Below are 14103 nucleotides of genomic sequence, written 5' to 3' on the forward strand. Positions count from 1 at the left end.
TTTGTTCTACATAACAATAACTTTGTACCTTTGACCAGAATCTTCCCATTTTCCTCACTTTTCTGCTCTCAGTGACCACCATTCTAATATCTATTTCTATGTATTTGACTTTTTTTGATGCCACCTATAATTTAGATCATACAGGATTTTTCTTTCTGTGCCTGGCTTACTTCACCTAGCATAGTTCTTCCAGATTCTTCTATATTGTTGCAAATGGTAGTATCTCCTTCTTTTATAGAGCTGAATAATATCCCATTGTGTATACATATCACAATTTCTTTATCCAATCATCCACTGATGGACACTAGGTGATCTCCATATCTTAACTATCATGAATACTGCTGCAATGAACATGTGAGTGCAGATATTCCTTTGACTATTGATTTTATTTTCTTTGGAGATATATCCACAAGAGGGATTGCTGGGTTGTATGGTATCTCTATTTTTAATTTTAGGGAACCCTCCATACTGTTTTCCATAATAGCTGTACCAATAAATATTCCCACCAACAGTATGTAAGAGTTCCCTTTTTCCACACCCTAGATAACAGTTATCTCTTGTCTTTTTGACAGTAGCCATCCTAACAGGTGTGATGTGACATCTCATCATGGTTTAGATTTGCATTTGCCTGATGATTTATGATGTTGAGCACATTTTCACATACCTGTTGGCCATTTGTATGTCTTCTTTGGAAAACTGTCTATTTAATTCAGTTTCTACAGTTAGAAGGAAAACCATGTATATAGAGGAAGTAATAAAGAGCAACGGAAAGGACTAATATCTTAATATGTAGCATAATTTGAGATTCTGAGGAATTCATTAGAAAAAAGACCAATTTTTAAAGGTATTTATTTCTAGACATTACAAGTTAACTAGCAAGAGAAAATATGAGAGAATTTTGTCACCTATTTGAAGTGCTATTTATATACTAGTTTACTTAATATTGATTTCTTAGCAACATTTTCTATAATGTCATAGATAAATAAAGGAAGAGCCCCATGTTTGTACAGGAGGAAGAGTTTGATAATTTTTCTTACACTTTTGTCTATCCTTTGAGAGGAGTTTATAACTTCAGAAACACCTTAGCAGTTATTATTCTGAAAAGTGACATTGATAAGGGTTTCAACTGAGTTGAAGGAAAAACAAAACAAAACAAACAAACAATATTTTCTGTATGGTCAGGAAAGATGAATTATACATTTAACTGCCATCCCCTTGCTTCTAAAAATGTAGTTAGAGATCATGAAAGGTAAGAGTGTATTTATTTGGCCATTGATATAGAGAAGCAGTCCCATTTTTAAGTGTTTAAAGAAATCACAATAAATGGTCCTGACATAAGTTTTGATGTAATTAGTCTTCATGTCTGCTGGGGTCCCCGTAACTAAAATGCATTCTGGAAACATCACTGGCTATTATGAGATGTGAATTTCAGTAAGGCTATTCATCAAAAGCGTCACATCATATATTCTATTACTCTTCTTAAGAATAGGACTGCTAGATGAAGCTGTTTTTATATAATAACTTTTACCTCACTGACAGAGATTGAAAATGGTAAATATTAAAATTCTGTGGTTTTACAAACTCTTCATGAATGATTGTCATTTATATTTAGGGCAATCTTCAAAAAGTGGCTAGTTCTTATGATTTCAGAAAGTGAATGAGAAATGTTCCTCCCTATTCTGTATGTAAGTATTCACTCTCCCCCAACATATTCTTCCTTTTATTAATGAAAATTGCAAGCACACACAGAAGTAGAGGTGATAGTGTAAGAAACTCTCATGTATACATCACTCAGAGTCAATAGAAGGCAACTCTTATCAATCTTGTTTAATGTATACACTAACCTACTTCCACAACTCCAATTATCTGGAGGCAAATCCCAAACCTCAATAATTTCACCCACAAATATATCAGAATGTATCTTTAAAAGATTAAGGAATCTTCTTTTTAATATAACATAAAACCAGTTTTCTTATGGTAACAAATTATTATTTCTAAATTATTTAGAATTCAAATTTCCATAATAGTCTCATAAATATGTAAGCTTATATGTGTATGCATGTTAAATAAAAACACATATATTTTATATGTGAATATATGACATATTTATGTTGTGTTTAATCCTCTTCAATCATGAAAGCAACATTTCCAGACATTGTTTCTCAGAAGTCCTTATATACCAAGATATACTTCCATTTCTATGTACGAACACTGTATGTATCAAGAAATGTTACATGGATTAAAAATATTCCATACTCTACCAAATGTAGGAAACCTTGAATTAAATAAAATGTTAAAAATAAATAACCTTACTTTTAATGACAAAAACCGCAATTACTTTTGCACCAATCCAATAAATAAGAATTCCTTTCATTTAGGAATTCTCAGAGCTTTTAATATGTTAAAATGTTTAAGAAATGATAAAAGTGGAGATAATATACAGAATTAATTACAGTTAACCTTGGGACTCCATCTTTCTTTCTTGAAGTATTACTAACCAGGAACACTTACTGGATATACATTTTTCCTAAATCCACAGTATTAGAGAATTTCAGACAATATATTTTATATTTGAGTGTTTCTTAAATAGAAATTTCAGGTTCAAGTTTTAAAAACTAAGGGAACATTTGTCAAAGCATGGTCTCTGGAATAACTGTATCAAAATCAAGTGGAGAAGCCTGATGAAAGGGTGTATTCAAGGTCTAGACACACTGACTCAGTATTTCTGGTGCAATATGAGGAGCTCACGTTTTGAATGCATGCTCAGGAAACTCTTACACATGTTAAAATTTTAAAACCACTAGATCAGACTTCCTACAAATGGCTAAGGAATATGCAAGAAGAATAGCATGACATGAAATGAAAGCGAATAAGTAACCCTTTGTTTTGTTTGAAAAGACTTAAAGACTCTCAGATTTTTACAAACGATAGAGTCTAGCGTAGTCAACTTTCCTCCTTTTTAATTTGTTATAATTCAGGCCCTAAAGATCTCACTGATCCATAAATACCGAGAAGTGTTTCAGTGTCGATGAGCCTCGAGTAACTGCAGCTACTCTACTGGCACATATGCACTCTTAGGAAGTGAGTAGAATATAGGATCTGAGTGGTTTGAAGAAATCTCTCAGATGCTTGAGTTTCTTAAGAATTTAAGGTGTATTTGATGAGGAATTAATGGACTGAAGCCCCTCTTCTTCCCACAAAGTAGCATGAACAGTTTTGCGTATTTCAACTGTGCAAGCACCGCTCTTCCAGTCCCTGCAAGTGTGATTTTTGTCTCTGTGGGGTATTCATGTTAGTGCTGGGGCTGAGGCTGCACATGGCTGTAGAATGAACTCTTTGAGAGAGCAATCAATGGCCTCATGGCTATTAGACAGCCATCTGCACAGGATGAGGACAGGTCTGCCTGTGGTGGGTGGAGAGGATACAGCAGTTAAAAATGTTCTTGTCCAAGCACCTCTTCACCCACACAGGAGGCTACTCCCAGGAGGAACTATGCATCCCCTTTTTTTGGATAATAAGCATGCTTATGTAGAGTTACTTCTTTTTAAATACAGTCTATTTTTCACACTGCAGATAATGGTATGTCATCATATCACTCCTCTGCTTCATACTTCCAAAGTTTTTAACTTTTTCAGCAAAAAATGCATTTCTAAAATTTTTAATTGATGAATAATAATTTTATGTATTTGTGGGATATAATGTGATATTTTGATATATGTTTACATTGTGTGATGATTAAATCAAGCTAGTTAACACAGCCATCACTTCACATCCTATCATGTTTTTGTGATGAGAATTAAAATCCTCATTGGGTAATTTTGAAGTAAGTATTACATTAACTATAGTCACTATGCTGTGCCGTAGGTCTCTAAAACTTATTCCTCCCATCTGAAACTTAGTACGCTGTGAACAACATCTCCTCATTCCACATCCCTCCCTCCCACCAGCCTCTGATAACCACCATGCTACTCTCTACTATGCTACTCTCTACTTCTATGAAAGAATATATTTCTTAGCGTGACATCCAGAGCTGGTTTCATGGACATACAATCCAGTCACACAGAGCCCTGTGCTGAGGAAGTCCCCATGTTTGAAATATTCTGCTGTGACTGTCTTGAAATTCTTAATCATTTTACCTCTCAATTTGTGTTTTGTACATACTAAACACAAATTGAGAGGTAAAATGCTTAAGAATTTATTTGTAACCTGTGTGTGCATGAGCTGCTGCTGCTGCTGATTCACCATACCCACATGCATATGTGGCAGCTCATGCACACACAAGTTCAGGCTTAAGGACCCAGCAGTCGGCATGCGTGCATAGCAGTTGGTGTGGTGTGCAGGTGTGCACATGCATGCCTGGGTAGTCATAGTCCTGGAGTCCTGAGGGCATGGGCACATCAGAACCTGGGCCTCTTAAAGGGATGGAGATAATGGTGGTAGCAGCCATAGAAACATCAGTGGATGGCAGCAAAGGCTGCAGGAAGCGACTTCAAAAGTAGTCAACAGGAGGATCCAAGGTGGGAGGCCAGCTTGCCCATACCTCGCCGGAGGCTGTCTCTGTGGGATTTGCAAAAATATTAACTCTCCATCCTGAGCACCAGAACAGAAATTGTTAGTGCTCAGGCAATAAACTGTCAATAAATTATTGCAAAAGGAAGGCATACACATGGACATTGCAATAAAATCCACAGGCTTAGAAATAGAAATTAAAGATTATTCCAGTCAATGATAACATTATTTTTATGTGACGCTTTGGGGAAACCAATAATTGATGAGTTTTGCTTTGTAATTGAATATACAAAAATGGAATGGTAAAACAGGCATTTTGAATTATACGAAAATCATGAAGTCCCTTTCAATTTCTTGTACAACCTCCACAAGTTACAGTGTATGTCAGAGGAAACATTAAGATTCCATTGCATACATTTATATTTAAAATTAAATTCAGGCTTTCATAAAACAGATTTGTATAAAGAGTTAAATCTTTTTAGAAAAATATTGGTGAAGAGAATCATCAGCTCTAGGTATTTTAATATTTATATTTCAGTGTAATTCATCAGAAACTTCTGAATGTTACTACAGTCTATAAAACAGTCTTAATGGTTTCATAAAAGTTGCATCAGAGAAAGATACTTTGCAAAATAAAAACTTATCAAAAAGTATTTGTGATCTTGCATTTGCCAGGAGTGACTGATGTCACTGAAATTATATCAATTGAAAATTAAGTTGCTAAAAATATAAATTCTGTTGCTCTAGTAAACAATTGACCAGAAAAGTAACTGGGAAAATTATATAATCAATCAAGATATAACCTTAATAAAGTATTATTTATTATATCGTATAAAATTATGACACCAAAATCATATATTTTGTAATTTGTAAGTGTATGTCATCACTTATCTATGAGTCATACCCTAATTTTATTTTATAAGTTATAAATTATTTTAAAGCGAAAAGCTTTGTATTTAATACCTTTAATGACACTTTTTCCTCTTTTTCAAAAAAGACACCACACGCTTTCATTTTGCACTTGGACCCACAAATTATGTAGCTGACCTTAATGACGTTTGTGGCTTATATCCTGACCATGGCTATCATCCAGCTTCATCTTCTTCACTTTCACTCCTCTATTACTCTTTGTTTAATCCTTTCGTTTTCAGCACATGGTTGCACAGAGTCTGTCGATCACAGTTCTTTTTCACACAGTTCCTCTGTGAATGCTCTTGCCTGCGCAGGAAATCTAGTTTCCTCTCTCTACCTGCTACCTTTACCCAGCTCACTACTACTTGCCTTTTACTTGTCAGCTAAGACAGTTCTTTCTCAATAAACTGATCCCCTCAGGATTTGCCAAACATTTCAAAAAAGTCACTTCTAGTATATGGTGCTTATCACACATTACTGTATAGTAACTAATATGATTTGATTCATGCTAGCTTCCTTTTGTAGACGTTCATCTCTGTGAAGCAACACTCCTTATCTTTTTGATTTGCTGCAGGGTTTTTTTTTTTTCCTCATTTTCTTCACCATCTTGACTCCAGTACTTAGCATAGGATTGGACATACATTACATGCTCAATAAATATTAGTTACAAATGAGTTAACTAGTGAAAAATGTAACCATTATAAGTGATGAAATAAACATTTCTTATTCATAAAGCTTTAATCATTGTTACTGTACAACAATGAGCTATGTAGATAGGGAATAATTTGTCCAACTTTGCCACTATGTGGTGTCATAAATGGAAGGACCTGCTGTCATTTTTGATGTCTGAAAATTACTTTAATTGCATGATCTAAAACTTTAAATCTGGGCAGTTTTGCTCTGTCAACACATCCAATTAGCCAACTTATCCTCCTATAAATGTACATAAGACATTTGTGGTTTTTTTTTTCAGAGCAACTACAAAAGGAAAATATTTTCTCTAGTTCTAAAAAATTTTCTTGGATCCCTGGATATCTTTTTTTTTTTTTAAGGTTCAATCACACTTTATTCATTTATGTTTTTAAGTTTTTTAGGTCATACATTTCCTCAATTCTTCATACATTTTATTTCAGTCAATTAAATTACAAAACAATACAAGCTTTTTAAATTCAAAGTCTAAAGTATATAAATAATGATTCCCTCTCTTTCTCTTACCCTTCAACTTCACCTTGCTAATGTAACAAACTTAATAATTTAATGTGTATCTTTTTTTATTTTCTACTAGTTTATTCTTTGATTAGAATCCAATAAGATCCAAAAAAAAGAAAGAACCCAATAAGATCCATACATGGCAGTTGGCCAAGTTTTTTTTAATCTATTGGTTTCTCCTCCATCTCTCTTCTTTTTCTTTCTTTTTTTTTTAATTTTATTATTAGTATACGTTAAGTTTTAGGGTACATGTGCACAACGTGGGAATTGAACAATGAGAACACATGGACACAGGAAGGGGAACATCACACACCGGGGACTATTGTGGAGTGGGGGGAGCGGGGAGGGATAGCATTAAGAGATATACCTAATGCTAAATGACGAGTTAATGGGTGCAGCACACCAACATGGATCCCTGGATATCTTTTACCCTTATTTTGGTTGCAAATCTGTGAAGAAGCCTTGGAATTAAGAATGGGCATAGTCCACAAAACCATTCTTTAAATTTCTCCTTAGACAAAATTAGAATATAAAGTGCATGCATCTGGTTAGGTGCAGTGATTAACGCCTGTAATCTCAGCACTTGGGAGGCCAAGTCAGGTGGATCACTTGATGTCAGGAGTTTGAGACCACCTGGCCAACATGGTGAAACTCCGTCTCTGCAAAAATACAAAAATTTACCTGGCATGGTGGTGCGTGCCTGTAATCCCAGCTACTCAGGAGGCTGAGGCAGGAGAATCTCTTGAATCTGGGAGGCGGAGGTTGCAATGAGCTAAGATGGCATCACTGCACTCTAGCCTGGGTGACGGAGCGAGACTCCATCTCAAAAATAATAACAAAAATAAAAAATAAAAAGTACATGCATCTAATATAAATATGGAAAGTATTTTAAATAATAAAAATGAAGACATATCTGATACAGAATGAGTTTGATTTTCTCTATTCATATTCAGAACTATAGCGTGTGTTTTTATTTTTTCATAGCTCTTTTGTCAATATGTACCTTAAAACCCCAAATTATTACTTCCTACTTTCTACTTCTAAATATTTATGAATGAAGAAAACAATTAAAAATGTTTAAATGGTCAAATAATAACTAAACATTCTATTGGTAAAATGCAGTTACACATTAATCATTGTGAACATATAAATGCAATCTCAATGTTAGTTTGGTTTCTTGAGCAGAATGAAGAAGGTAGAAGAAAGTGAAGATTTTAGTCCATTTCTTAGAGAGCTAAACTTTATCTTATAAATTACCCATAGAGAAATAGATTCTCCATGGGTCATTTCACTATTTTTAAACTTCTTCATGTATAATTTTTTTTACAATAACTTGCCTAAAACCTTTATTCTTAAATGTAAATCTTTCAAAACAATTTATTCTTGGTAAGATGGTACATATCTAAATCCAAATATTTGTCCAGGGCCCCTTCATAGATATTGAGTTGCTCTTTGATGAATTCTCAACTCTCTGGAATCAGAACTTTACTATAAACGAAGTAGTCATAACGATCTACATTGTGAGTCTCTTTTAATCTGAACAAATATAGGACTCTCAAGTACAGCTGGCACACCCTGCGATTGTCCTTTGAAATTTTGGTCAGTGAAATGCTAGGTCTTGTAAAAGAAAGATTGACATAGAGAACAACATTTCTAGAGGGAAGGTTTTTATGATGGATGCATAATTTTAACACTGGAAAATCTGAATTATAAAAGGGAAAACTTCCATCTTCCCTATGCATGTTGCATCTTTAACAAAAAGAAAATTATATCAGAGCTACGTCAAAGACAGAATAAATATGTTGCATTCACCCTCTTAAATATAAACGTATGACTAAATCTCTATAGAAACTATGGTGGTCATAATCTTAGAAACATGGTTTGTCTCATGGTATATGAAGCTAACAGAGCATTTAGAGCTGTTATCAGTGTGTCAATTGTAATGTTATGACTAAAATGTTAGAATAAAATATAACAAAAACAATGCAGTGCATCCTGTATATATGGAATGCCATTTTTTGAGGTCTACAGTTTTCTGTAAACTATTTTCATATAAGGTGTGAATATATTTTTAATTTTAGTATAAGTAATAAGCTACAATAATAAATACATTTAAAAACAGGCAAAGGAATATTTCATACTGGACATTGTAGAACTCCAGGTTGCATTTATATAATTTCAAATGAATGAAAAAGTATTCAGAAATATGTATTTTATAACCATAGGCTAGCATTTCATAAGCTTTAAAAAAATAATTTTTTTTCTCAACAGAGAGAACTGTCATTACCGTCCCACCTTCCAAAATGGATGTTACAGTTGGCGAGAGTATAGTGCTACCATGCCAGGTGTCCCATGACCCCTCCATTGAAGTGGTATTTGTATGGTTTTTCAATGGAGATGTCATAGACTTAAAAAAAGGAGTGGCTCATTTTGAAAGGATTGGAGGAGTAAGTTACTGAAATTGTTAAGTGCTTAATAAAATGAATCAAGTCTTTTACATGAATCACCATTTTTCATAATTACTCTCTCCATCTTTATTTGCATGGATAATCACTGACTGTTTTTGAAGCTACATTTGTTTTTGTTTTTGTTTATTTTGTTTTGTGTCTTCCGTAGAAATACTTGTTTTCTAGATGTAATTATAATAAGGGGGATAATAAAAGGGTTTAGATACAAGAAATGACAATGATACTAGTATATCTTTTAATTTCAGAATTGTTTTATGTTTCGTATTTATCCAGCTGTAACAATAAAGTAGGACTTGTTACATGGGCTTACGTTTTTATCCATTTCTCTCTTTCTGTCTGCAGGAATCTGTTGGGGATTTGATGATAAGGAATATTCAGTTACATCATTCAGGAAAATATCTCTGCACAGTACAAACAACCCTAGAAAGTTTATCTGCAGTAGCCGATATCATTGTTAGAGGTAAGCATAAATGGTGAAAAAGTGATCACATTGTTCATTCACAGTCACAGTGTTCATATCTAAATTGTAGACCTCTGAGAAACCACATCATGTTATGGAAGTGAGATGTAATCAGATAGATTTTTATTTTTTAAACCCCAGGACTCCATGGTATGGGTAGTGTGAATACAGACATGGAACTGTGTGAATACAGACATGGAACTGTATGGGATTTGACTATCATGAACAGTCACGCTTGGCAAGCAGTGTCAGTACCTAAAACTTAGACATACCTTCTGTTTATAATAAATCATTCTTGTCAATCCAGAGTCAAATCCACATGCTCCTGTAGTTCTTCATATTAGCTGCAATTACTTGAGTTAGATTTTAAGAGGAATTGAAGATGATGGTTCTCAATCTTTGAGTATAGGTTGATATGCAATCATCCTATGCCTGATATTTTCTAATCTCCAGAGGAAGCACTACTACATTAATGTCATTTACCATGTAAAGGGAATTAATAGAACTTTATCGCTAATAATGTGCTATAAATACATTATGGTCAATATTTTACTTTCTAAGCACAACAGGTAAAAATAAACCATCCTTGTACCAAATTAATGAATGTAAGTATCTCCAATGGAGTCATGATAAAACATTTTTTTCAAGGTCCACCAGGTCCTCCTGAGGATGTGCAAGTGGAAGACATTTCCAGTACTACTTCTCAACTAAGTTGGAGAGCAGGCCCAGATAATAACAGTCCCATTCAAATATTTACTATTCAGACTCGGACACCATTTTCTGTGGGTTGGCAGGCTGTTGCTACAGGTGAGTGACAAAAGTGTTTTGGGTTACTTTAAAAATAATATTTTAGTCCAATAATTTTAATAAATGCAATTACATTTTATATTAATAATTATATAATTTTGTATAATTATTTGTTTTTGAGTAGTCCCAACCTAGGTGCCTTAGTGTCTCATTCTTTTTAGTTCCAGAAATTCTCAATGGCAAGACATACAATGCAACAGTGGTTGGTTTGAGTCCTTGGGTGGAATATGAATTTCGTGTTGTTGCCGGCAACAGCATTGGGATTGGAGAACCAAGTAAACCATCAGAATTGTTAAGAACTAAAGCATCAGGTAAAGAATCAATGTGTTCTAAAAGTGTGGAAGATTTCGTATGATACAGTTCTTAAAACAAAACAAGTATTTTTATGTGTCTTCTAATACTTTTGGCTCAAAATTGTTTGGCAGTAAACGAGTGGCTCTCATTTCCTTTTATTTTTACATACACAAGGCAAGGTGTATTTTCTCCAAATAGTAGGTTCAATAAGAAATGATTACCTTTAAGCCAACGTGTCAAAATCAGAGTTCTTAAGAAACTGTGTTTGCATCGCATCTATTTTCTAGTCAAAATTCATTAGAGAATCTGTAGATTTGTATATGCAAATGAGTTACTGCTTGTTTCATTAAAATGTTGTAGCCAGGAATTAATCGAGACTCTGTTGGTGCAGTCAGCCATATATTTTCATCTATTTCTCAACTCTGAACTAGTTGTAGCTTCATTAAGCAGTCATATAAATTTTTTTCCATGCAAATGAGGTAAATCCTAAACTCATTTAACAGGGGCACTTATTGAGCATTAATTGGTTCACTGAACAGCAGAACGCAAGAACCTGACTCAGATACCATGCCTTCTTAAGCTCTTTTCAATGGATCCTCTTTGTTCCACTCAAACTTTTACATCCAGGGTGACATTTAATCTGCTAGCTGTATATAGCCCACAAAGTTCACATTCTTATTCGATCACATAAACAAAGGATCACTTGTCATGGCTAGCTTAATTTAACAAACACAAACTACCTTATTAAAGTGTGCACAATTGTCAGAAGTCAATAAATCAATCCTTAAACTAAAGATAATGTTATATGTTTATCATAGAATTGGGGCTAGAAAAAGGACATACTTGACAGTGATATCATCCAATTAAATCACGCTAGAAGCTTACAGCTGAGAGGAAATCCCTTTGTTTTACAGAAGAGGAAAATGAACACCAGGATATTAGCTGGTTGTTTGTGACAGAGCTAGGTTTTGAATCCAAACCTCCTGATTTTTACACCCAGCATTCTCCATAAAAGAGGATCTTAATGTACATGAGCAATAGATTAGCCAAAGAAAGTGTGTAAATATAGAAATTCCCCAGCCCTCCTATATACCCCCTGGATCAGAATCTTCAGGTGTTGTCCATGACTCTGGATATGAGCTTTAGTTTCAGGTTGCTTGTTTACAATTGATTTATATTTTGGTAGCTTTGGACAGGGTTGACAGAAACTCTTACATTTTCATAGCAAAGTTTGTGTGCCACCTTCTAACCATTAATACTTCCTTGTTTCAGTAGCAGAATGAGACTGGTGATATTCATACCTACTGAGTCAAACTCTACTGAAAACCTACTGAGTCTCTCGTCTCTCCCTCTCTCTCTCTGACATCATCAAAGACTAACTTCTCAATATGGTTTTAGGCTTAAGTACAATTAATTTAAAATTGAATAGGGAAAGGAATTTTCTATTTCTCAGAACATTGGAAACTTTGTAGAAAGTAAATCAAAATATAATTTAAAATACTTTTCCTTACACAGCTAAACTATGCAAAGATCCTGAGATAGTGTGCAGTTAGTCACTCTAAGCTGTCAAGCACTATAAATTCAGCAGCTCTGTAAAATCCACTCTGATTCACATCGCTTTTGATCAAAGGCATTGGAAGACTTAGAAAATAAGGTTTAGGTTCACATAACTTTTTTCTAAAAAATTATGAAGCTTAAAGCTGACAAAGTTAAGGGTACATTTAAATATGAAAAGGTATATCTGAAAGGTGCAATTTTGAAAAAGAACAATCAGATTATCATATGACTATTTTCTGGTCATGTTTATAGAGCTAAACATCAGTATGAAATGGAAATAAATAAAATAAGCAATCTAGATTTATTTAGGTGGTCTATATGGTGGGGAAAAATTTGAAATGAGGAATTAAAACTTACATATTTTAATCCCTGCCTACCAATCCCCAGACATATCCAAGTGCTTCCTCAACCAGCCACCTCTCATATTGTTCAGAAATGGTCCAGTATAGACAATTTCATGTAATTCCATATTTAAAAAGTATACCCTGCTGATTTAGCGATTATCACAGATTTAGGATACTTTTGTCATTACGTCAAGAAAAATAATGTTTTTAAACACTTACGCATGTGTAAAGTAAAACCTCATTCTCGTGAGGCACTACAATACCATATACACACTCAGCATTTCCTCAGTTTTACAGTTTCTATGAACTATTATTCATTGTATTAGTCCTTACAAGGATCCAGAGTTGAAGGGCATACTTTTTTAAAACTCATCAAAATTACTGGTTTCTGAATCCTCTACCACAGAGCCTTAGATCCCAAGAAATAAATAGAAAGAACCTCTCCCAGCCGCATTCTTGACAGGAGAAAAACCTGACTTTGCAAGTGAAAAGTTAGAAGAAAATCCCTCTTCTTCTCTCCCGAGAGACTTGAGATTGTAACGAGGAGTTTTAAAACAAGAATATTTATTTACATATTTTTCAGTATTTAATTTTAACTGGTAAAATATCCTGATGACTAATAAAAGGAAAAATTATTTTAGTTTGTTTATTGAAAAAAATAATTAATTAATATACTGCCTCAGTAACTTGTTTACAGCACAACTGTATAATTAGGCACTAAATCAGCAGTGTCACTGTCACCATCTGAATGGAACATCATTTTGCCAATTAGTAGATGATGCATAATGATGTCAAATACCCGATGTTACTCAATTTTTAATTAATTTTGGAGCCAGGGTGCTCATGTATCAAACACAACTGTGTCCTCTCTCTTAGAAATTTGGATATGTGTAAACATAATTTACGTTCATTAAAAATGCAAGACTCTCTCACAATATGCCTGTGTGAGATTTTGAAAAGTGAAATTCAAACACAGAATTCTTCCTGATGAAGACGTACTTTAATAATTACCATCCCACATTTCTCTTGGTTATTTTTAGTCCCTGTTGTGGCACCAGTAAACATCCATGGAGGTGGAGGAAGTCGGTCTGAACTCGTCATTACGTGGGAGGTAATTTTCTGTCCAACTGAGTTATTTTGAAGAAAAGAGATTTAACTGGCCAGAAAGAAAGTGAAAAACAAAAAGATTTATTTGATCACTATTGAGAGCGTAAAAAAATATGGTATAAAAATACATCATCCTGATGATGAATTATTTAGAGGAGGTATTAGGAACTTTTCTCATGGTGAGACAGTATGACGAACTCAGCACAATTTTCTCCCAAATACGTGAAAAACAGCTTCAGTATCTATTGAGCGTGGGTCAGTAGCATTTTCATTATCGCTTTCATTATCAAAATCAAACAAATTAGGCATTGTTTGATTTGTTACCTGTTGGCACTGTTGTATTGTGAATAAGTTGAACCCAGTAGACCGTAGGCAAAAAATAGTTCTTGTCCTAACCCTGCTGTTCACCTCTGATCAACTCATTCTTCCCTGCATC

General features: G+C 34.0%; 1 protein-coding gene across 2 annotated transcripts in view; it reads left to right on the plus strand.

Annotated features, from left to right (window-relative positions):
* The window catches only part of CNTN6 (contactin 6), a 322134-nt gene that overhangs the window by 277392 nt on the left and 30639 nt on the right, over positions 1-14103 (plus strand). For both annotated transcript variants that reach the window (XM_055381222.2, XM_055381221.2), the window contains exons 13-17: positions 8902-9077; positions 9441-9558; positions 10207-10365; positions 10527-10676; positions 13601-13671. In XM_055381222.2, the coding sequence (XP_055237197.1) occupies positions 8902-9077; positions 9441-9558; positions 10207-10365; positions 10527-10676; positions 13601-13671 (674 nt within the window). The remainder of the gene's footprint in view (positions 1-8901; positions 9078-9440; positions 9559-10206; positions 10366-10526; positions 10677-13600; positions 13672-14103) is intronic.

The sequence above is a fragment of the Gorilla gorilla genome, chromosome 2, assembly GCF_029281585.2.
Source record: "Gorilla gorilla gorilla isolate KB3781 chromosome 2, NHGRI_mGorGor1-v2.1_pri, whole genome shotgun sequence".
In the NCBI taxonomy this organism is placed as follows: domain Eukaryota; kingdom Metazoa; phylum Chordata; class Mammalia; order Primates; family Hominidae; genus Gorilla; species Gorilla gorilla.